General features: G+C 42.6%; 1 protein-coding gene across 1 annotated transcript in view; it reads left to right on the top strand.

Annotated features, from left to right (window-relative positions):
- Nucleotides 1–23,084, top strand: part of cfap91 (cilia and flagella associated protein 91) — an 82,711-nt gene that overhangs the window by 45,814 nt on the left and 13,813 nt on the right. Inside the window, exons 7-9 of the mRNA XM_048603087.1 lie at nucleotides 1,957–2,139; nucleotides 9,753–9,892; nucleotides 17,707–17,823. Of these exons, the coding sequence (XP_048459044.1) occupies nucleotides 1,957–2,139; nucleotides 9,753–9,892; nucleotides 17,707–17,823 (440 nt within the window). The remainder of the gene's footprint in view (nucleotides 1–1,956; nucleotides 2,140–9,752; nucleotides 9,893–17,706; nucleotides 17,824–23,084) is intronic.

Here is a 23,084-nt window from a genome sequence, read left to right as displayed (position 1 = left end):
AGCCATGCTGAGGAAATGGCTCACAGCAGTACTTCAGAGTTTGTGCTTTCACTGACAGGTGCATTGCAAACTTTTGGAAGTGACTTCACCTATCTTGGACTTCACTCAACTTGATCTACATTCCTTGTTGCCAGTCTTCACTGTAGCATGGCAATAGCTCAAACAGTGCTACCTATCTCTATTGAAACACACCGCTCCAGAGGAATGCTCAGAGATGTGGCTCAAAGCAAGCGAAACGTCAACACAACCTATTAGGGTGGACAAAGAATCAACTCGCTCACACGTGAGAGCACAAGTTCTTCAGAAGGTTAATGTTTTCATTGGCAAGTCACTTCTGTTATCTGCTGTCCCTGGAACAGGACCTGCTTTCCGTTGGACAGGTGGGAATTTATTTTCCATGGCTGTGAAGATGCCAAACTGGAAGTCCACCTCCTTCTCATTTCCCGCCCTGATTTTCTGCCTTGCCCCACAATTGTGTGTTCTAATGTAAAGAGAAAGCAGAGGCTTGTGATTGTGTGGAGAGGAGGGAAGGGCTATGACATAAGTTTGTGAAATGACACAAAGATGTGATTGAGGAATGAATGGAGCTGCATGGTCTGAGAAGTGTTTTGCCAGCAGAATTCTAGGACGGTCATTACATTTCAGTTTCTCAGGCCCTGAACATGACCTCTAGGTAAGAATCTGAGACCTGGGGATTTTGGGGGTGAGGGAAGAAGCAAAGCAGTTGTGGTATGAGGCAGGGATAGTCTTCACAGACCTGTTTTCCATTTCTTTGATCACAGCAGCCTTTGGAATCGAAGTACAGGTCAGCCATTTTAACATAATAGAAACAGAAAGTGCTGGAAAAAATCAACAGATCTGGCTGCATTTGTGGAGAGAGAAACAAAGTTAATGTTTCAAGTCTGATATGACTTTTCTTCAGATCTTATTCTAACAACTGAGGGTCCTTTCATTAGAAATCCTTTCTTTGAAAGATGTGACAGACCATTCCACATGGACCTCCCCCAATTGGGCTGGGAACTTGGAAGTTGGATGCTAATGCAATGGTTGAGTTGAAGAACCATGATAAAGCCTGCTTCAATAACAGACTCCTGACTCACTGACAGCTTTGCCATGGTGTGTAGTTCTATTTGCGTTAAATTCTACTCATCAATGTGGAATATGGACATACTTTCTGCCCCAAACTATCCCTAATTGCCTTTGAAAAAGCGGTGATGATCTACCTCCTCAAACCACTGCAGTCTTTGGACTGTAGAGATCCCCACCGTGCTGTTGGGAGTTTCAGGATTCTGACCTGGAGACTGAAGGCAATTTAATTGCAAGTCAGGATGGTGTGTAATATGGAGGGAATCTTGTAGATAGTGGTGTTCCCATGCATCTGGTCTCCTTGTTGTTTGAGTGGTAATGGTCAGGGTTTTGAAGATGCTGACTGAGGAGTGTTGATTATGTTATTGCAATGTATCCTGTAGGTGGTACAAACTGCCACCATGCCTTGGTGGAGAAGGGAATGAATGTTGAAGGTGGTGGATTGGGTGTTCATCAAGTGGGCCCCTTTGTCCTGGATGATGTCAAGAATTGACATCATAGTTTGAGCTGAATCCGTTCCAGGCAAGTAGAGATTATTCCATCATACTCCTGACTTGTGCTTTGTAGATTGTGGACACACACTAGGGAGACAGATTAATTTCTCATTGCAGAATTTCTAGTGTCTGACTGGCTTTTTTAACCATAATATTTGTATGGTTTGTTCAGTTCAGTTTCTGGTCAATTATCTTGATAGTGGAGTTTTAGAAATGGTGATGCCATTAAATCTCAAGGGACAATGGTTAGAATTTGTCTTGTTGGAGATGATTATCACCCGGTACCTGTGTGGCACAAATATTACTTAACTATATGAGTTTTGTATAAAAATTTTTACTGATCTGTATTCACATTTTTTAACAATTATATTTACAGAAATAAGAAAAATAACAGCTAAGAGAAGAAATGTAGAAGGGAAGCTTGAGCGGCGTAACCGCATACAGGACTATGCAGATTATGGATCACAGGTTTATGCACCAGTCTCTCGAAATGGCCGGTTTCCAGACCAGAATTCTGAACGGTTCATTGTGAAAAGTCATTTTCTTTCCACATTTAATGGTAATTTAATGATACAGAAACTCGGAGATGTATAATGTGCAATCTGTTTTGGGTTTCTTTGTCATCTGAATATCCAAAAGGCAATCCTCAACTATACACATTACAATCATTTCACAGAAATTACAACAGGAGTTCCAAATCTCTTTGTAGTCTGTTTAGTCCACAAACAATCTTCAGTATTAACGTTTGAAAATGAAACTTGACCCATTTTAACCAGACAGAGAGGATGATGTCTTGTTGCTGTATATACATAGTTGATATGAAGGTGAATCTTGGAAAGAGTTATAAGTGTATACTTCTTGTACCATGGAAGCTGGATTGTGTGAAAGTTTGCACTGAAATAATCCTTCATAGATTAATTTTAAAAATTGTTTCAGTTTTCATAGATGTAATTGCCAGAGACAAAGGGTGAAATGTTGTAGAGGTAACAGGCATCATGGAAGCTGGCTGAGACCAGAATCCAGAGTAAAGCTGATGGGAGATTGGTCTCTGGTGAGATGTTGCTTAGGACAGGAGCAGGGAGGCAGTTCAGAGGGAAGAACTTTTAAATCAGATGCAAATAAACCCAAAAGAATTGCCCACATACAAAACTAAGCAATATTCCATCCCTAAACCTTGTTGAGCTTATGCATGCTGCTATTTCATAGCTCCATTTTGATTCCAGATACTTCCCACTGCTTCTCTACATATAAACATGTCTAATTCATCTCTCCCGACAAACATAGACAGAAGCCTCTCAACCATCTCTTACAACATCCCACCCAGAAATTCACTTCCTTTTCCCAAAACCCCTGTCCTCACTTAATGAGCAGCCTTTCTACCCAAATGTCCTCCAAGTACTCAGACCTGCTGCCAGACTACCAGTCCCTGCTCCTTGTGGTTGAGTGGAGTGGGCACTGCATACACAGCAGTGCAGTTCGCATGTACATGCACATAAGATGCTCCGGCATCAGAAAAGGAGACACTTAGCAATCTCCAAGTCACTGTCTGGAGAAATTCAAGAGAATGACATCTTGAAACAAAAGCTTGGGTTCAGGACAGTTTGGAAAATTAGAGGACTAACCCATGAAACATAGGAGCTTGGTTACTCCCGGCCTACTGCACCTTCTCCTACTCAGACACTTAACAGACCAATGGCTGGCTTTCTCCTGGGATCAAGGATCACAGAATGCGATGCCTCACCTGTTAATAGCTGCCAGCCAATCAGAAACCAGAGACTGTGCTGTACTCAATAGCACCACTGGGAAAGTAGTGACTGTTACTGGTAAGTAACTGAGGAGGGACCCAAGTTCAGGTCAGTGGTGGTATGTGTAGGTCCAGGGGTGGAGATTGCGGTTGTGGTTGGATGGGGGAAATGAGTGGGTGCTGTCAGTAGGAACATATGGTGGCTTTAATTATCTTCTCACCTTTATTCAGATACAAAGTGTCTTTTAATGAGCTTCCACCCAACTGTATTAGCCCACTAAGAAACAGACCGGGTAATACCAGTGACAGTGGAATGAGGCCCTTAATTGGTGGAGGTACAGGAATGCCACTCGAAGGTTTTCCTGCTGTGGACTTAATCTGGGTTAAGGCAGAAAGGTTGCGTGCTGCCTTCTTACTAATTAAATGCCCCCATCATCAAACTCACCATGGGGGAGAGCACACAGCACGACCCACTTTTCGACTTCATACAATGAGCAGTGCAAAGTTGTGTGATGAAATCTAATTTTGTGTGTCCATTTGTACTGTGGGCTTGTTGCAAGAATTTGAATAGATTAGAATAGTTCAAAGATTACTAAAGAACCATATTGAGAGAGAGAAAGAGCGAGCCAGAAGCAGAGGAAGAAGCACCATGCAGGAAAGGTGCTGCTGTTAGATGAGCCGCTGAGAGGACCGCTGAGATCATTAGCTCTTTGTAGTTGGGAAGAAGGCCCAGGAATCATTTAGTAACTCCATGTAGTTAGGAATTGAAGAAATGCTGGGAGCCAGTAGGTGCTGTTGTGTGGGGTTAAAGCTCAGGAAAAGCTCTAGAAACTGGGGTCTCAGTAACAGTTCATGAGTTGATGTTTGTGAGGACAGCATGAAACAGGCAGATATGTTCGAACAGGTTGATGTTAGGAAGGAGGATGTGCTAGAAATTTTGAAAAACATGAGGATAGATAAGTCCCCTGGGCCAGATGGGATATGCCCAAGGTTATACAGGAAGCGCGGGAAGAGATTGCTGCCCCTTTGGCAATGATCTTTGCATCTTCACTGTCCACTGGAGTAGTAACAGAAGATCGGAGAGTGACAAATGTCATTCCCTTGTTCAAGAAAGGGAATAGGAATAATCATGGAAATTACAGACCAGTCAGTCTTACTTCTGTGGTGGGCAAATTATTGGAGAGGATTCTGAGAGATAGTATTCTTGATTATTTGGAAAAGCACAGTTTGATTCAAAATAGTCAGCAAGGCTTTGTGAGGGGCAGGTCACGCCTCACAAGCCTTATTGAATTCTTTGAGGATGTGACGAAACACATCGATGAAGGTAGAGCAGTGGATGTGGTGTATATGAATTTTAGCAAGGCATTTGATAAGGTTCCACAAAGTAGGTTCATTCAGAAAGTAAGGAGGCATGGGATTCAGGGAAATTTGGCTGTCTGGATACAAAACTGGCTGTCCTATAGAAGACAGAGAGTGGTAGTAGATGGAAAGTATTCAGCCTGGAGCTCGGTGACCAGTGGTGTTCCGCAGGGATCTGTTCTGGGTCCTCTGCTGTTTGTGATCTTTTACAAATGACTTGGATGAGAAAGTGGAAGGGTGGGTTAGTGAGTTTGCCAATGACACGAAGGTTGGTGGAGTTGTGGACAGCGTGGAGGGCTGTTGTAGGTTGCAACGGAACATTGACAAGATGCAGAGCTGGGCAAAGAAGTGGCAGATGGAATTCAACCCAGAAAAGTGTGAAGTGATTCATTTTGGAAGGTCGAATTTGAATGCAGAATGCAGGGTTAATGGCAGGATTCTCGGCAGTGTGGAGGAACAGAGGGATCTTGGGGTCCATAGATCCCTCAAAGTCGCTACCCAAGTTGATAGGGTTGTAAAGAAGGCGTATGGTGCGTTGGCTTTCATTGGCAGGGGGATTGAGTTTAAGAGCCCTGAGGTTATGCTGCAGCTGCATAAAACTCTGGTTAGACCACACTTGGGATATTGTGTTCAGTTCTGGTCACCTCATTATAGGAAAGATGTGGAAGCTTTAGAGAGGGTGCAGAGGAGGTTTACCAGGATGCTGCCTGAACTGGAGGGCAGGTCTTATGAGGAAAGGTTGAGGGAGCTAGGGCTTTTTTCATTGGAGCGAGGAAGGATGAGAGGTGAGAGTTGTACAAGATGATGAGAGGCATAGATAGAGTGGATAGTCAGAGACTTTTTCCCCGGACGGAAATGACCATTACGAGGGGCATAATTTTAAGGTGATTGGAGGAAGGTGTAGGGGAGATGTCAGAGGTAGGTTCTTCAAACAGAGAGTGGTGGGCGTGTGGAATGCGCTGCCGGCAGTGGTAGTGGAGTCAGATACTTTAGAGACTTCTAAGCGACTCTTGGATAGGCACATGGAGGATAGTAAAACGTAGGGTATGCAGAGTAGTTTGATCTTAGTAGGATAATAGGTCGGCACAACATCATGGGCCGAAGGGCCTGTACTGTGCTGTACTGTTCTATGTTCTGTGTTCTAATGATAGCTCAATACAGTTGAGAGTAAGGTCAAAGAAGCTCACGAGTAGTATTTGCTTGATGCAACTGAAAATGGTTGAAGTTCAGAGAAACCCAAGGGTTTCTAATGTTTCTAAAACTCAACGGTTTCAATCCTATTGTCTGCGGATTAATTGGAATTGTGCTGTTTCTAGAATGCAGATGAGTGAATCCAGAAGAAGGTAAACAATAAGCAGCTGTTTGCCTTCGTTGAAGAGTCATTAACAAAGGGGCATAATTTTAAGGTGAAATGCAGGAGATTTAGAGGGGATTTGAGGGAAACTTTCTCTTTTTACTCAGCGTGGAGAGAATCTAAAATGGACTGCTTTGGAGGGTAGTTGAGGTGGGAAATCTTAACTTTTTTTTTAAAAATGCTTGGATGAGCACTTGAAACGTCACAACATACAAGGCTATGGGCCAAGTGCTGGAAGGTGGGACTAGTATAGATTTTTTTTTTCTTTATTCATTCACGAGATGAGGGCATCGCTGGCTAGGCAGCATTTATTGCCCATCCCTAATTGCCCAGAGGGCAGTTAAGAGTCAACCACGTTGCTGTGGGTCTGGAGTCACATGTAGGCCAGACCAGGTAAGGATGGCAGTTTCCTTCCCTAAAGGACATTAGTGAGCCAGGTGGGTTTTTTCCAACAATTGACAATGGATCCACAGTCATCATTAGACTGTTAATTCCAGATATTTATTTAATTCAAATTCCACCATCTGCCATGGAGGGATTTGAACCTGGGTCCCCAGAACATTATCTAGGTCTCTGGATTAACAGTCCAGCGATAATACCACTAGGCCATTGCCGAATCTACACTAATAAAAAAAAACTCAGCAGGTGGAAAGGCCTGTCCTATATTGGATGAATCAGTGATTCTATGGGGAATTAATGCTGTCCATAAAGAACAGGCTTTGGAGGAAGATCTGAAGACAGGTCTTTGAAAGTGAAGAACTGGGAATCCTTTGTAAAGATTTAATGACCAACAACATCTCGAATTATTTGGGGTTCTTGAGGATCTGTTATTATTGTGTTTGCTATTTATTGTGCTCTTTTGGATGTTTGACCACAAGTTGTCTGTTACCAATGTTTACCTGCTTTTGTTTCTGGATGGTGGAGTAGAAACTTTGGGCTGAATCTTGCATTTTATTGATTAATTGTTGCATTGAGTTTTTTTTTGGAGGGTTTTTTGCCACAATGCTTTGTGTGTGTTTTCTCAGTTCCTGACTTTTGCCCCGGTCCTGGCAGTCAAGGAAATTTAGTGTCCTGCTTTGCAGGCAAGGGTAGTTTCCGCTGGATGAGGTAGTACACAGGCTGGACACTCCTTTTATCCCAGGACCAACAAAGGAGGCAACAACACTAGACCATGCCTGAGGTATCCAGTGCAGTTTCAACTATCTGGAGGAATGCACAACATGTAGGGAGAAGATTGATGATCTTCTACACTCCTCCAGCATGTGCCATAATCTTCTCTCTGACACACATTCTCACTATCCCTGCAACTACACTTACTTCCACCAAGGCTCATTTTCTACTACACTCACTATTGCCTGCAAAATCATTCCTCACTCGCTGTCACCAATCCCAATCTCTGATACTATTAACGCTGCATGCCCTCTGCACTGCCCATTCACTTGCTCAGGTCACATCCCCACTTGCACCTGTGCCATCTACTTTTATCTCCATTATTATCTGCCTTCCAGGAGGAAAACAGCAGAAAGAGTCAAGACAGGTGGAGGACTGTCAGACATTTGACTCCTCACCCCTAATTTTGACTGCCCCAAGCAGCTGATTGACCACGTCCAAGCCCCTGGACTGGAATTGGAGACTGTTGTTGACTACTGTATCTGGATCGTGACTGAAGGCTAACTCTCTTGACTGAGTACTGCTGTCAATCCCATCAAGCTTCCTGGTTATGTATCTGATCTAAATGGTAAGCAAAACAGGAGTAAGATGTGCCTGGCATCTCTGGCTGGGGGACAAAGTCCATAAAGGCAAGGCAAGGCAATGCTAGGAAGGAATACTGTGAGAATCCTAGGAGGCTCAGCATGTGTGCTGAGTGCCAGTGAACAGCCTAGTCCTGTCCATGAGTTGGTGTGTTCCTGAGTACATAGTCTCCTTGCAGCAGTTTTACAATCACAGTTGCTGGTACAGCCCAATATACAGGTGTTGAAATGCAGAAAGTTCTGTAAATGGATTAGAGATGTGCCATGAGACTTTTACACACAGCAAGTAGTTGGGGTGTGGAATGCATTGCCTGGAAATATGGGAGGGGTAGGTTCAGTTGGGCCATTCAATAGGGAACTGCATGTTTATTTGGATAGGAATGATGCTGTGGGATATGGGCAATAGGCAATAGACAGAACTGGTGCAGGCACAAGAGGCCAAATTTCTTCTGCCCCATAACGATTCTGTGAGAATTCTTAGACGCTGGTTCATCGAATGCTAATGTTCATAGGTGTGGGGTGCGTGTAGCTGGTGCCCATGGAGTGTTCCCTGAGATGGTGATATACTGGAAAGGGGGGTGGTGCAATGAGACTAGGTGTCCTTGTACACCAGTCGCCATAAGTAAACATGCAGGTGCAATAGGCAGTGAAGAAGGCAAATGATATGTTGTTGGCCTTCAAAATGAGAGGATTCTTAAAGGGACAGGGATGTCTTGTTGTGATTGTACAGTGCCTTGGTGAGACCACATCTTGAGTATAATATGCGGTTTTGGTCTCCTTATCTGAGGAAGGATGTTCTGACTATGGAAGGAATGCAGCGAACTTTCACCAGAATGATCCTGGGATGACAGGACTGATGTTTGAAAAGAGACTGAATTGGTTAAGACTATATTCATTGGAGGGGGGAGCTCATAAAACCTTTAAAATTCTAAATGGACTAGAGAGTGTAAACTCAGGAAGGATGTTCCTGCTGACTGGGGAGTCCAAATCAAGGGGTCATAGTCTAAGGGTATGAGGTAGACCAGTTAGGACTGAGAAGAGGTATTTTTCACCAGAGAGAATAGTGAGCCTGTGGAATTCTCTGCCACAGAGAGCAATTGAGACTATAGCATTGACTGTTTTCAAGAATGAGTCAAGTATAATTCTCAGGGCTAAAGGGGCCGAAAGGTATGGGGAGAAAGCAGTGACAGGGTACTGAATTAGATGATCAGCACAATCGTGTTGAATGGTGGAGAGGCTTGAAGGGCTGACTGGCCTACTCCTGCCTGTATTTTCTATGTTTCTGAGATGTTGGTGCCCAGTGTTCAACATGGAAGTCCTTTAGAGCAAGTGGCAAGCTGAAATCACCAGGTTCAGCTCCGACTTCCATGTGGAAAATTCTGTGCCTAGCTTCTTTGGCACATTTGTAAGATAGGAGGCTGAAAATTAATGAGGCAAGTTGTGTTTTAATAAGACATTTAACAAGCTATAATCCTTCTTCATTGGCAACTTGCTGCTTTGTAACAACAACTTGCTTAGCTGCTCAGCAAATGCAAAAAAGATACACTGAGTTGTTCCCAATGTTGAGATAAGTCTTGCTTGACTTCTCACACAATTCTGCCACAAATCTCATCACAGCCAATATTGCTCAGGCTCCCATAAGGTTCCATGCAATGTATATATTGTGGATTATTTTGCTGTTGTAACTTTGTATGGTAACGGTTAGTTTGTTTGTTCAAAACTGTGAAATCTTGTGGTTTTATTTTCTTGGTAAGTATTTAGAATCTCAAACTTTGCCTACTGTAAAGAAAAAGCTTTCTGGTCCTGAACTAGATCATAACATATATTTCGTGGTGTAATCTGTGATTATAAAAGTTACACTAAAGTATACATATGTAAGCAAGTTCCTCTTAAAAAATTGAAAGGGATTTTTACGAATTAAAATTGGTTTTGGGATTCATCAAGCTTTCAGTGCTTTTTTTCAGGTATACTTGAATTGGAGGAAACTCTACCAGATTTTGTCACTCAACCACGAATACGAATTCAGAGACCAAAAAAAACAACAAAGCATGGCACTTTGAATTACGCTGCACGAAGAGAGATGGAGCTTGCTAAAATTCACAAGGTATATGTTTTTGCATAAATGTTAGTCAGAGAACTTGTTGATTTTTTTTATTTTTGAATTTTGGTTTATACATTTAGTGGAATATACAAGTGAAATAATTGTTAATACTGATGATGTATCCTGTTAAAAATGGTATGTAGCTTCAACACACTTGATTGGAACTACAGATGTAAGGTGTCACTGTCTGCATAATCTTACCCCAGTAGATTATACCTACCAGACTGAATGACAGTGCAATTTATTCACATAGGATAAGCTAGAAATAACTAGAAACTTTGGTTAGATGGTCGTACTCTGAGATGATCTTCTGAGAGCTCCAATCTTACATTGGGATGAATCTGAAGCATACCTCAAGATGCTTTGCTTCACTGAGGAGATAATGATGGAATGTTTTCACCTTCCGTGTGATGACCTGGACCCTCAACATGCAAAGGAGGGCTCTCCCAGTAACTCTAAAGATAACCACTGCCCTTTCATTCCTTACAATTTACTGCCCACAGAAATATCCAAGAGGATAAAGAGGGTTACAAGAGAAGAGAAGAGTTACTTGCTTTTTAATTGCCCCATGCATGTGCCTTGATGAAACCCTATATCAATGCAATGTACGGAACAGGAACATAGGAACAGGAGTAGATCATTTAGCCTTTCAAGCCACTGTGTTATTTGATGAATGATCATTCACCTCAATGCCGTTTTCCCATGCTATCTCCGTATCTCCAGTTGTCATTGGCACCTAGAAATCCATTGATCTTCAGCTCAAACATACTCATTGAATGAGTTTCCACAGCTTCCTGGGGCAAAGCATCACAAAGATTTACCAGTCTCTGGATGAAAGAATTCTTCCTCATCTCAGTTGTAGTTCTAGTACCCCAGTTAGGGGAAGCAACCTTTCAACATCTAACGAATGCGAAAACCTGCAAATTGACCCCACTCTGCATTGCAAACCAGACGTCCAGCCAGTAGTGCTAACGGACAGTGGATTTTCAATGAGAGGCATGGAGTCTAATCAGCACCATGAAACAATCCATCAGGTTGTTGATCACAGGATTGTTATGGTGCAGAAGGAAGATAAAGTTAAGGAGAATCCAAAGAAATTCTATAAATATACTAAGGGCAAAAGAATAACTAGGGAGAGAACAGGGCCCCTTAAAGATCAATGAGGCCATCTGTGTATGGAACCACAGGAGATGGGTGAGATCGTAAACAAATATTTCGCATCAGTAGTTACTGTGTGGAAAGATATGGAAGCTAGGGAACTCTGGGAAATAAATGGTGATGTCTTGAGAAGAGTCCACATTACAGAGGAGGAAGTTCTGGAGATCTTAAAACACATGAAGGTAGACAAATCCATGGGACCTGATCAAGTACATCTCAGAGCATTGTGGGAAGCTAGGGAAGAAATTGTGGGGCCTGTAACAGAGCTATTTGTACCATCAATAGCCACAGGTTAGGTACTGGAAGACTGGAGGATGGCTAATGTTGTGCCATTATTTAAGAAGGGCTGCAAGGAGAAGCAAGGGTACTAGAGACCGGTGAGCTTGATGTCAATAGTGTGTACGTTGCTGGAGGAGATTCTGAGAGACAGAATCTATGTGCATGTGGAAAAGTAAAGACTCATTAGGGGTAGTCCGCATGCCTTTGTGCATGGGCAGTTATGTCTCACAGACCTGATTGAGTTATTTGAAGACATGACCAAGAAGATAGATGAAGGCAGAGCAGTAGACTCTCTCCACGTGGACTTTAGCAAGGCCTTCAACAAGCTTCCACATGGTACACTGGTTAGTAAGGTTAGGTCACATGGGATCCAGGATGAGCTAGCCACCTGGATACAAAGATAACAAGGTGTAGAGCTGGATGAACACAGCAGGCCAAGCAGCATCAGAGGAGCCGGAAGGCTGACGTTTCGGGCCTAGACCCTTCTTCAGAAACTACACCTGGATACAAAATTGGCTTGACAGTAGGAGACAGAGGTTGGTGGTAGAGAGTTGTTGTTCAGACAGGAGGCCTCTGACCAGCAGTGTGTGGCAAGGATCAGTGCTGGGTCCACTTGTTTGTCATTTGTATAAACAATTTGGATGAGTAAATAGGAGGCATGGTTAGTAAGTTTGCGGGTGACACAAAAATTGATGTTATAGTGAATAGTGAAGAAGGCTATCTAAGAGTACAACAGGATCTTGTTCAACTGGGCCAATGGACCGAGTAATGGCAGATGGAGTTTGATTCAGATAAATACAAAGTGTTGCATTTTGGTAAGACAAACCAGGGCAGGACTCTCACAATTAATGGCAGGGCCCTGGGCAGTGCTGTCAGAGAGACCTAGAGGTGCAGGTACATAGTTCTTTGAAAGTGGCATCACAGGCACACTGGATAGTGAAGAAAGCATTTGGCGCATTTGCCTTCATCAGTCAGAGAATAAAGTACAGGAGTTGGGATGTCATGTTACAGCTATACAAGACATTTGGTAAGGCCACATTTGGAGTACTGCATACAATACTCGTGGCCCTACATTAGGAAGGATATTCTAAAACTGGAAAGAATGCAAAAACAACGTACAAGAATGTTACCGAAATTAGAAGGTTTAAGTTCTAAGGAGAGGTTGGATAGCCTGGGACTTTATTCCCTGGAGTGTAGGAGGCTGAGGCACTCCTTGGGTTTATAAAATCATGAGGGGCATAGATAAGGTGAAAAGCCTAGGTCTTTTGCGCAGGGTAGGGGAGTCCAAAACTAGGGGGGAAAGATTTGAAAGGGATCTGAGGGACAACTTTTTTTCACAGTGTGGTGTATATATGGAACGAGCTGCCAGAGGAAGTGGTAGATGCAGGGTAGAACTACAATGTTTAAATTACAGTTGGACAGGTACATGGATCGGAAAGGTTTAGAGGGATATGGGCCAAATGCAGGCAAATGGGACTAGTTCAGTTTAGGATACCTGGTTGGCATGGACGAAGTGTCTATTTTCTATGATTCTATTCAGCCCATCCTGCCTGCATCTCCTAGGGTGGAGATTTTGGTGCTGAGATCATTTTAAAGATCTTTCCTACGATATCCATGTTTGTGGCAATATGCTATAACCTTCACAGCCTCAAAATTATGAAGGGCAATATTCTATCCAGGCGCCTGCCACTGAGAGAGAGAGAGGAGGGTTGTTGGGGTGTTGTGGATGGTGAGCGGAAGCCAGGAGATCAAATGTAACACACTAATGGAGTGAGAGGGGCTATATCTGGTTTTGCATCAGATTAATATATACCCCCTCCCCCCAGATTTTCATACAGTATGCCCATTTCAGACACCCTTATTATGCTTACATAGAACATTACAGCGCAGTACAGGCCCTTCGGCCCTCGATGTTGCGCCGACCTGTGAAACCAATCTGAAGCCCATCTAACCTAAACTATTCCATTATCATCCATATGTTTATCCAATGACCATTTAAATGCCCTTAAAGTTGGCGAGTCTACTACTTTTGCAGGCAGGGCATTCCACGCCCTTACTACTCTCTGAGTAAAGAACCTACCTCTGACATTTGTCCTATATCTATCACCTCTCAATTTAAAGCTATGTCCCCTCGTGCTAGCCATCACCATCCGAGGAAAAAGGCTCCCACTGTCCACCCTATCTAATCCTCTGATCATCTTGTATGTCTCTATCAAGTCACCTCTTAACCTTCTTCTCTCTAACGAAAACAGCCTCAAGACCCTCAGCCTTTCCTCATAAGACCTTCCCTCCATACCAGGCAACATCCTGGTAAATCTCCTCTGCACCCTTTCCAATGCTTCCACATCCTTCCTATAATGCGGTGACCAGAACTGTACGCAATACTCCAAGTGCGGCCGCACCAGAGTTTTGTACAGCTGCAACATGACCTCGTGGCTCCGAAACTCAATCCCTCTACCAATAAAACCTAAGATACTGTACACCTTCTTAACAATGCTATCAACCTGGGTGGCAATTTTCAGTGATCTATGCACATGGACACCGAGATCTTTCTGCTCATCCACACTACCAAGAATCTTACCATTAGCCCAGTACTCTGTATTCCTGTTACTCCTTCCAAAGTGAATCACCTCACATTTAAGTGCTTGTCCTGCAAGTGACTGGTCTTGTGCTGTTGTGCAGAGTTACTCCAGAAGTTACAGTATGGCTGATGGAAGGATACTGATTTTCAATGTTAGAACTATTTGAGAAATGTGAACCACCCTTGTTGCACTTATAGTTTGCTTGAGATATTGTTATTCACAGCTAGTTGTAACAGTTACTTATACTAGGGATTAAAATATCATTTTTATCTTTCCCTGGAAATTGGTATTCTTTGTATTGGCCAATTTTATTACCCATCTTATGCGATTCAGGAGGAAAAGAATTGAAAGAAAATATTTCAAACTTGTCATAGTATTATTCTTGTGTGACCTTCAACAATCTATCTTTCCAAATAGTCTGCGTCCACGTGTGAATGATGATTTGGTCTTTCTATCCCAGTGACTTATACGCCCACTGACTTCCATCATCCAATGACAGTGGTTTCAACAATTTTTCTTTGTGCTTTTCTAGCCACATGTTTATGTCCAACTTTTATCTGAAGTCTATCTCCAGTACTGTTGCATGTTACAGCACCTTTTAGGTGTTCTCTTGCATTTTTAAAATATTTTTGATCGTATTTCCATCATTTGATTTTCATCCTGCATATTAGAACAGTATCATAAGGAGCTTCTCAATCCCTCCTTAAAAGCTTGAGCTGGGCCGAGGTGGTGGTGGGCTGAGGTGTTGAGGGGTTTGGTAGCAGAGTTGCCTGCCCATGATCTCAGCAGCTGCCCTACAGCAATTTAATGCTGTGAACAGCATTAATTGTTTTAATATTGGGGGTTGACCAGATTTAGAGAACAGTCAGTTAATGTGATGACCATGAAACTATAGTCTCAGCAGTTTCACCCAGGAACAGCAGCGGCTACTGGGACCAACAAAGGCAGTTCCACCATACCAAGAAGCCCACATGTTTGGAGTCTCAGTGAGAGGCTAGGGATTATGAATGGGTGAGGAGATTGGATTAAGGAGGCTAGGTGAAGGAATAAAACGGAAAGTGACTTTGGTGGGCTGTGCTTCCAATTATCACAGTGCACACGCAAGGGAAATTCCGTTCTTCCCCTCCCTCACCGTTGCCTCACACCAGCTGGCCATTTAAGAGTTGCTAGGCTTCCCGGAAGGCATGGAGCTTCACTGTCGGAGGTGAGATACTGATAATGATGAGACCATTAATTGATCATTTAAGGGCCTCAATAGAAACAAGCTGGCAGATCCCCTCCCTAGCTCTGAAAAAGGAGGCTACTTGTTGAATTTTGCTTGCCTTGCTCCAATGCCTTCAAGCCAACTGGTAAGAATGTATAGAATTCAGCTGCTAATGAATATCTCTGAAACTTGGGTAGACCTGTCATGTAACATAAAATTAAGTATAGTTAAGTTTCAAGAGTTAATTGCACACTCTGCGAGCATAGATGTCTGTTTTCCTGGATTTGCTTTTACTTACCTTTGGCTGTTTTTTAGTGTATTTTTTTTTGACAGTCTGCAATATGAACACAAGATATATCTGTATGCCATGTTTGCTTCATGGTTTAAGCATTTACTTATTTGTCAAGTGTTTTTGTTGACATCACATTGAGGCTGTTATGACTGTAGTAACTGCAGTATTCATGTAAACAGCTTACCACTACCTTCTCAAGAGCAATTAGGGATGGGCAAACAAGTGCTGGCTCAGCCAGCAACGCCCACATTCTTTTAAAGAAACTGTAATCCACATTCTTCTTTTACGTGCACAAGCATTTCAGTTATCTAGAATCTCTAACCTTTGCCTATATAATTTCAGTGGTCTCATAGCCAGCTGTCCATTGTCTATAGTCTATAACATTACAGCAATAGTACTGAACACTTGTGCTCCAGAACTTGACACACGTCAACAGCCAAGCTGCTTCAATACTGGCATCGACATAACAATGTGGAAAATTGCCAAGAATGTCCTGTAAACAAAAAGCAGGACAAATAATGATGGAAGATGCCATCAAAGGTGCTATCAAGCAGCACACAATTAGTGACAACCTGCTCAGTTTGGTTTCTGGCAGGCTACTCAGCTCCCTACCTCATTACAGCCTTGGTTTGAGCATGGCTGAAAGAACTCTATTCCCAAGGTGAGGTTAGAGTGATATCAAGGCCATGTTTGACCAAGTGTGGCATTGAAGAGTCCTACCTAAACTACAATCAATGGGAATGGGAGGCAAACTCTCCACTTGTTGGGAGTCATACCTAACATAGGAAGATGTGGTTGTTGGAGATCCGTCACTTCACCTTCTCAGCAAAGACACTCTTCCCAGTCTGCTTCACCATAATACTGACTGTGAGGACACTCGTCCCAGACTACATCACCATGACACTGACTGTGAGGACACCTTTCTGACTGCTATGCGAGACAATTTGCAGGAGGTTATTGACAAGTGTGGCCTGAACAGCCCAGGCACTGGAATTGCATCTACACACACCCAATGAGTTGTTAAGTGTTTGTCCTAGCATTTGGACATTTGGTCACTTCTGTGCCTCTGTCTGATTCTCTTAGAGGGAATGAGTACCATCCTCTTTGAGGGCTATTACCCCTTGTCACCTCAGTCAAGCTCTGAACAAGTATTTATTCTAATTTAATTGGCTTCATTAGGAGGAAAGCAAGATCGATGTCCTGCTCACTGTCAGGCTGGTGAATATTGCCAGCACAAGGAATGAAACCTGGCATGCCTCCCCTCTGACCCTGACACCACTTCACGGTGTAGGATTGTGATTTGATTTGATTTATTGTTCTCACGTGCACCTAAGTACAGTGAACAGTTTTGTTTTGAGTACAGTACAGGAAGATCATAGCATACAGTTATAGGATGCTTAGACAGAGCAAGCCATACAAGGTTACAGCTGCACAGGAAGTGCACAAAAGCAAAATCAATATTAGATTTGAACTTCGAGAAGTCCATTCAGCTGTCTAAATACAGCAGGGAAGAAGCTGTTCTCGAACCTGTTGGTATGTATGTTTAACCATCTTTATCTTCTGCCTGATGGAAGAGGTTGGAGGAGAGGTCTTTGTTGACTGCCTTTCTGCAGCAATGAAGTATAGATGGAGTCCATGGATGGGAGGTTGGCTTGTGTGATGGTCTGGACTGTGCCCACAACTTTCTGTAGTTTCTTATGGACCTGGCCAGAGCAGTTGCCATACCAAGCTGTGATGTACCCAGATAGAATGCTTTCTATGGTGCATCTGTAAAACTCGGTGAGGGTCCTTTTGGACATGCCAAATTTTCTAAGCCGTCTGAGGAAGTGTTGTTGTGCCTTCTTGACCGTCACATCTAATGTGGGAGGTTCAGGACAGATTGTCGGTTATTGTCACTCGTAGGAACTTGACACTCTCAACCCTCTCCACCCCATCTCCATTGATGTGGATAGGGGTGTGTACTCCTCCTTTCTTCCTGAAGTTAATGATCACTTCTTTTGTTTTGCTGACATTGAGAGAGAGGTTGTCATCATTGCACCATGACACCAAGATTGTTTTAATTTCTTAACTCTACATCTACTTCTCTACATCTCCTTATTCTCCCCAGTCTGTCTTCACACCCCTCCTAATAATCACATGTCAGACAAGATTTGAAAATATTAGCAGTGCTACTGGTCATTAACTTTTGCATTAAGTAGAAATACTTTAAGAATCACTGATGTTAAATGTAATTATGAATAGATTATTTGAAGAGTAGTAGTAAAGACTGTAGACTTACAGATTTTACATCTATAACATTCAGGCAATACGGGAAGCAAAATTTAAAGGAGCACAACCAGAAAAGCCACTTCGCTTTCTGTTTAAGACTTTAAAATCTGTTCCGCGTCCCCCAACACCAACCGTTGAGCAACCACCTGAGGTAAGGGGGAAAAATGCCACCTTTCAAAGAAGAAAGTATATTTTTAACAATTTATTTTCTACTGTTCATCTTCAACTTGAAGAATAAAGAAAATAAAATAGACTTAATGCATGTCTATGAAAAGCCTGGCTAAAAGTTTAAATTGTGATGGCTATAGAAAAGTTCAGCAGTTCGGTTCCAAAATTTAATGACTTTTTCATATTTTAGTACATCTCATATTTTGCATTGGTAGACTGACCTGCTGACTTTTATGGAACTTGGCAGCTCAGCAGATTTAAGTAAGTTCAATTTGTTGTTCAATTTCGGTGCAAATGACTCTCTACATTTTGCAAAATGCACCAATGCGCTGATAATTAATGATATATGTCATGGTGTTCAGAAGCACTCAAAATACATGGGGGGTGGGCTGAATTACTTAGGGAAAAATCCATCACAGGGAGGCTGATCAGTAAAGCAAGTCACCATGGTACATGGAACTGAGAAATTTTGAAAGGAGCTGTTCCTCTAATCACAGGCTGCTTTGCTGTGAGAAGGTGAGTAGCAGCAGTGAACAAGTTAATGAAGCCTGGGAAAAACATATCAGCAGGAACAGGCTGGGGTGAGGGGAGTGAGTCTGCAGTGCTGGGGTCAGCTGGGGAAGGAGCTTGCAGGGCAAGGCCTGAATTAGGAAGTATACAGGGCTGGGGCAGGGGTGTAACAAGTGTATAAGAAGGGGTGCGATGGGGGAGAAAAGGAGGTGTGGTGGGGGGAGGGGATGTAGAAGAGCACATGTACATATAGCGTGAGGCCAGGCAAACAGGTTTGTAGTGTGAGGTCAGTGGTGGACAGTGAGTCTGCCTGGCTGAGTGAGTCTTCTGAGGCCAAGTCTGGGTTGAGTAATGAATCAGTATGACTAGTCCAGAAGAGAGCAAGTCTGCAGGTCAAGTCCCAGGGTTATGGTGGGAGGGGGGAGCAAATCTGCTGGGTGAGGTTGGTGGAAGGGTGGAGTCTGTTAGCCAAGGCCTAGAGGAGCATTTTGCTGCATGGTGGAGAAATTACAAGAAAGAGGAAAGCAGAGAAGCAAGTGGTTCAAAAGGAAGAGAAGTAAGTGCCTGTGAAAAGGAAGGGGGTGGGTGGAAGAGATATAAATAGTTACAAAAAGGGAGAGGAGGGAAAGCAAGTGACTACAAAGAGGGAGATATGGAAGAAGCAAGTGATTACAAAGTGGGTGTGGGGTGGGGTCTGTCAACTGGAGTCTCAGCAAAGGAATAGCACAAACTTGGTGTCTGGAAAACATTAAGGCACAGGCAATTAACTGCTTCCAAATGAATGTACTTTATTTAAAATGTATGTCAATCACTGAGAAAATATTTTGCTAACTTCTGAGTGTTGTTCCGTGCCAATTCAAATATTGTGATTTATTTAGAGATAGTAAGAACTGCTGATGCTGGAGTCTGAGATAAGACTGCCAGACCTGCTGAGTTTCTCCAACAATTTCTGTTTTTGTTGCAGATTTCCAGCTTCCAGAGTTCTTGGTTTTAATTTCTGACTGGGTTTGCTGGGGTTGTTACGTTTAGTAATGGAAGTGACTTTATGCAATATGTTCATATCAAGTCAATGTATTTGTCATTTTGAAATAACTAGATCAACCATTAGTTGACATCAAACAAAAATTTAGCACTTATCAATAATGTAATTTCTAAACTTGGAATTCATCTATCTTTCTTCTCCCTAATATTCTCCAGCAAACTGTACCTTACCATTAAATTTGAACTTTAGGAAGATAGGACTTAGGAACTGGAGTAGGCCATTTGGTCCTTTGATTGTACTCCTGGGTTGTATCATTTGAAATAATGCAAAACTGTTTAAAGAAATTTAGGAAACACTCAATTGAGACCTGAATCTCTAATATAGTTAAAATACTCAACAGTCGTGGCTGTAAAGATATTGCAATTGATGAGAAACTGTGCACATAATGTCATGGCATAGTGTTGCATGAGAGGGCCACCTTAAGGAAAGGAGTAGTAATTCACCTTTGAATCCGTACGACAATTTTTATTTAGGTTTGGAGGGATATGGGCCAAGGCGGGCAGGTGGAGCTAGTTTAATTTGGGAACATGGTTGGTGTGGACTAGTTGGCCCGAAGGATCTGTTTCCATGCTGTATGGCTCTATGACTCTAAACCTGAGGAGCCATTTTTAAAAAAAACCTCAAAATGCCCAATCTTACAAATCCATTAAAAATCTCAAAACTAGTTGACATAGATGGTCACATGAGCTCTTGCAAAGCAAAATAAGAAACTCAGAAGAAGTTTCAGAAATATAAACTGAAGTTGTAGGAAAGGTGAAATGATGCCTTGTGAGCACAAGAAACCACAGGACCTGATGAGTAATTTGAGTCACTTCCATACATACTGAACAGATGAAAGGAAGAAGCAAATAATGTTCACAATAAACTGAAAGCAGCACCAAAAAGATTCTGTTTAATGCCTAAGTAAAATCTGATCTCTGTCCCCACTCCCATCTTGCTGTACTATCCCCATGTCTAAACCCCGATGCTCTTCTCATCCTCTTCAGAATGTTGTGTGACCAAGTCTCACATCAGTACTTGAGCATTAATACCATGGCTAATATTCCAAAGTTGTAATGAGTTGAATTTCAAACAAGAGCAGGGGAGTTATCCTCTGTTTGCAAAGTAGAGTGATACTAATAGTAGCAGGGGTTCAGTTCCCACACCGGCTGAGGTTATTATGAAGGACTCTCCTTCTCAATCTCTCCCTTTGCTGACTGTCAGGGTAAGCCACTACCAGTCATCTCTCTCTAAGAGAACAGCCCTAAAGTCTGATAAAACTATAGTGATTTTGCATTATTTACATGCCACATATTTATTTGTTGTTGGGATGTGGGTTTTGATGGCTAGGCCAACACTTATTTCCCATCCCTAGTTGCTCTGGAGGAGGTGGATTCTTAAACAGCGGCAGTCCTTGCAGTGTAAGAACATCATCAGTGTTGTTAGAGAACAAGTTCAAGGAGTTTTACCCAATGACAGTGAAGGAATGGTGATATGGTTCCAAGTTAGCAGAGTGTGTAACTTCAAGGAGAACTTGCAGGTGGTAGATTTCCCATCCAACTGCTGCCCTAAGTGGTAGAGGTCAATGGTTTGGAAGGTGCTGTCGGAGGAGCTTTGGAGAGTTACAGCAGGGTCTACTGCATGTTGGTGGAGAAGGAAGTGAATGTTGAAGGTGCCAGTCAAGTGACCATAAGACCTATAAATGTTGGAGCAGAATTAGGCCATTCGACCCATTGGGTCTGCTCCACCATTTGATCACGGATGATATGTTTCTCCACTCTATTCTCCTGCCTTCTCCTTGTAATCCTTGATCCCCTTACCAATCCAAGAACCTATCTATCTTTGTCTTAAATAAACTCAATGACTTGGTTGCCACAGTCCTCTGAGACAATGAGTTCCCCAGATTAACCACCCTCTGGCTAAAGAAATTCCTCCTCATCTCAGTTCTAAAGGGTTGTGCCTTCTGTCTGAGGCTATGCCCATAGGTCCTAGTTTCTTCTAGTGGAAATATCTTCTCTATCCAGGCCTCTCCGTATACTGTAAATTTCAATGAGATTCCCTCCTCTGCCTTCTAAACTCCATTAAGTTCAGACCTGGAGTCCTCAACTGCTCCTCAAATGACAAGCCTTTCATCTCCAGGACCATTCTTGTAAACCTCTTCTCGAACCCCTCCAAGGCCAGTACATCCTTCCTTAGATATGGGGCCAAAACTGCTCACAGTATTCCAAATGCAGCTTGTTCAGAGCCTTATGTAGTCCCAGCAGTACATCTCTGCTCTTGTATTCTAGACTTCTTGAAATAAAGGCTAACATTGCATTTGCCTTCCTAACTACCAACTTCCTAATCTGCATGTTAACCTTAACAGAATCCTGAATTAGGACTCCTAAGTCCCGTTGTGTTGCAGATTTCTGAAACCTTTCCCTGTTTAGAAAATAGTCATTCTTGGTACCGGAGTGCATAACATCACACTTTCCAAATTTGTATTCCATGTGCCACTTTTTTGCCCCCTCTCCTAGTCTGTCTGAGTCCTTCTCCAACCTCTCTGGCTCTTCAACACTACCTTTCCCTCCACCTATCTTTATGTCATATGCAAACTTAGCAACAATGCCCTCATTTCCTTTGTCCAGATTGTTAATGTATAACGTGAATAGTTGTGGTCTCAGCACAGACCCCTGCTGAACAGTGTCAAGCTTCTTGTATATTGTTGGAACTGCACTTATTGAGGCAAGTGGGGAATATTCTATCACATCCCAAACTCATGCATGCATATGGTGGACAGGCATTGGGAGACAGGAGGTGAGTTACTCAGAGAATCCCCTGCCTGTAACCTGTTGTTGTAGCCACTGTATTTTTGTGGTTGGACTAGTTCGGTTTCTAATCACTGATTACTTCCAGGATGTTGTTTGAGTGATTCAGTGATGGAAATGCCATTTAATGTCAAAAGATTCTCTGTTTGCTAGACATGGTCATTGTTTGATACTTGTATGGCACAAATATTATTTGTCACTTATCATTCGAAGCTTGGAATTTAAACAGGTTTCGCTGCATATGGACACGTAACACTTTAGTGTGTGAAATGTCACAAATGGTTCTGAATGTTATACAATTACCAGTAAACATCCCACTTCTCCTCTTGATGGAGGGAAGGTAATTGGTAAAATAGCTGAGAGTGATTTAAGCCTTAGACACTACCTAGAGGAACTCCTGTCAAGACATTCTGGAGCCGAGATGATTGACCTTCAACAACCATATGCATCTTCCTTTGTGCTGGTTTTGATTCCCGGCCTATATACAACAGTAATTATATCTCAATAATTAATTGTTTATTATCACTTTGGAACATCCTGAGTTGTGAAATGTGCGATATAAATGCATATATTTTATCCTTTTTTCCATGCCTGTTTTCCTTTCCCTCTTTTCTTTCTTTTCCTTTTCTCTCCAACACCTCCCTCTCTCTTTGGTAGTCTTCTTCCAACAATCCCTTCCATATCCATCTCCTCCTGCTCCATTCATGTCCCTCAGCTCCTTTAACTCAAGGAGGTTGGACTGCAAATATGATCTTTCAGTCATACACTAGACACTCTTTGAAATACATGTTTCAGTTTTAAGCACTAAACCTCATGAAAGATATAGTAGGAACTGCTGATGCTGGAGTCTGAGATAACAAGGTGTAGAGCTGGATGAACACAGCAGGCCAGGCAGCATCAGAGGAG

The sequence above is a fragment of the Rhincodon typus genome, chromosome 11, assembly GCF_021869965.1.
Source record: "Rhincodon typus isolate 14 chromosome 11, sRhiTyp1.1, whole genome shotgun sequence".
In the NCBI taxonomy this organism is placed as follows: Eukaryota; Metazoa; Chordata; class Chondrichthyes; order Orectolobiformes; family Rhincodontidae; genus Rhincodon; species Rhincodon typus.
The sequence above is the reverse complement of the archived record's forward strand: the minus strand, read 5'-3'. Positions and strand labels throughout refer to the sequence as shown.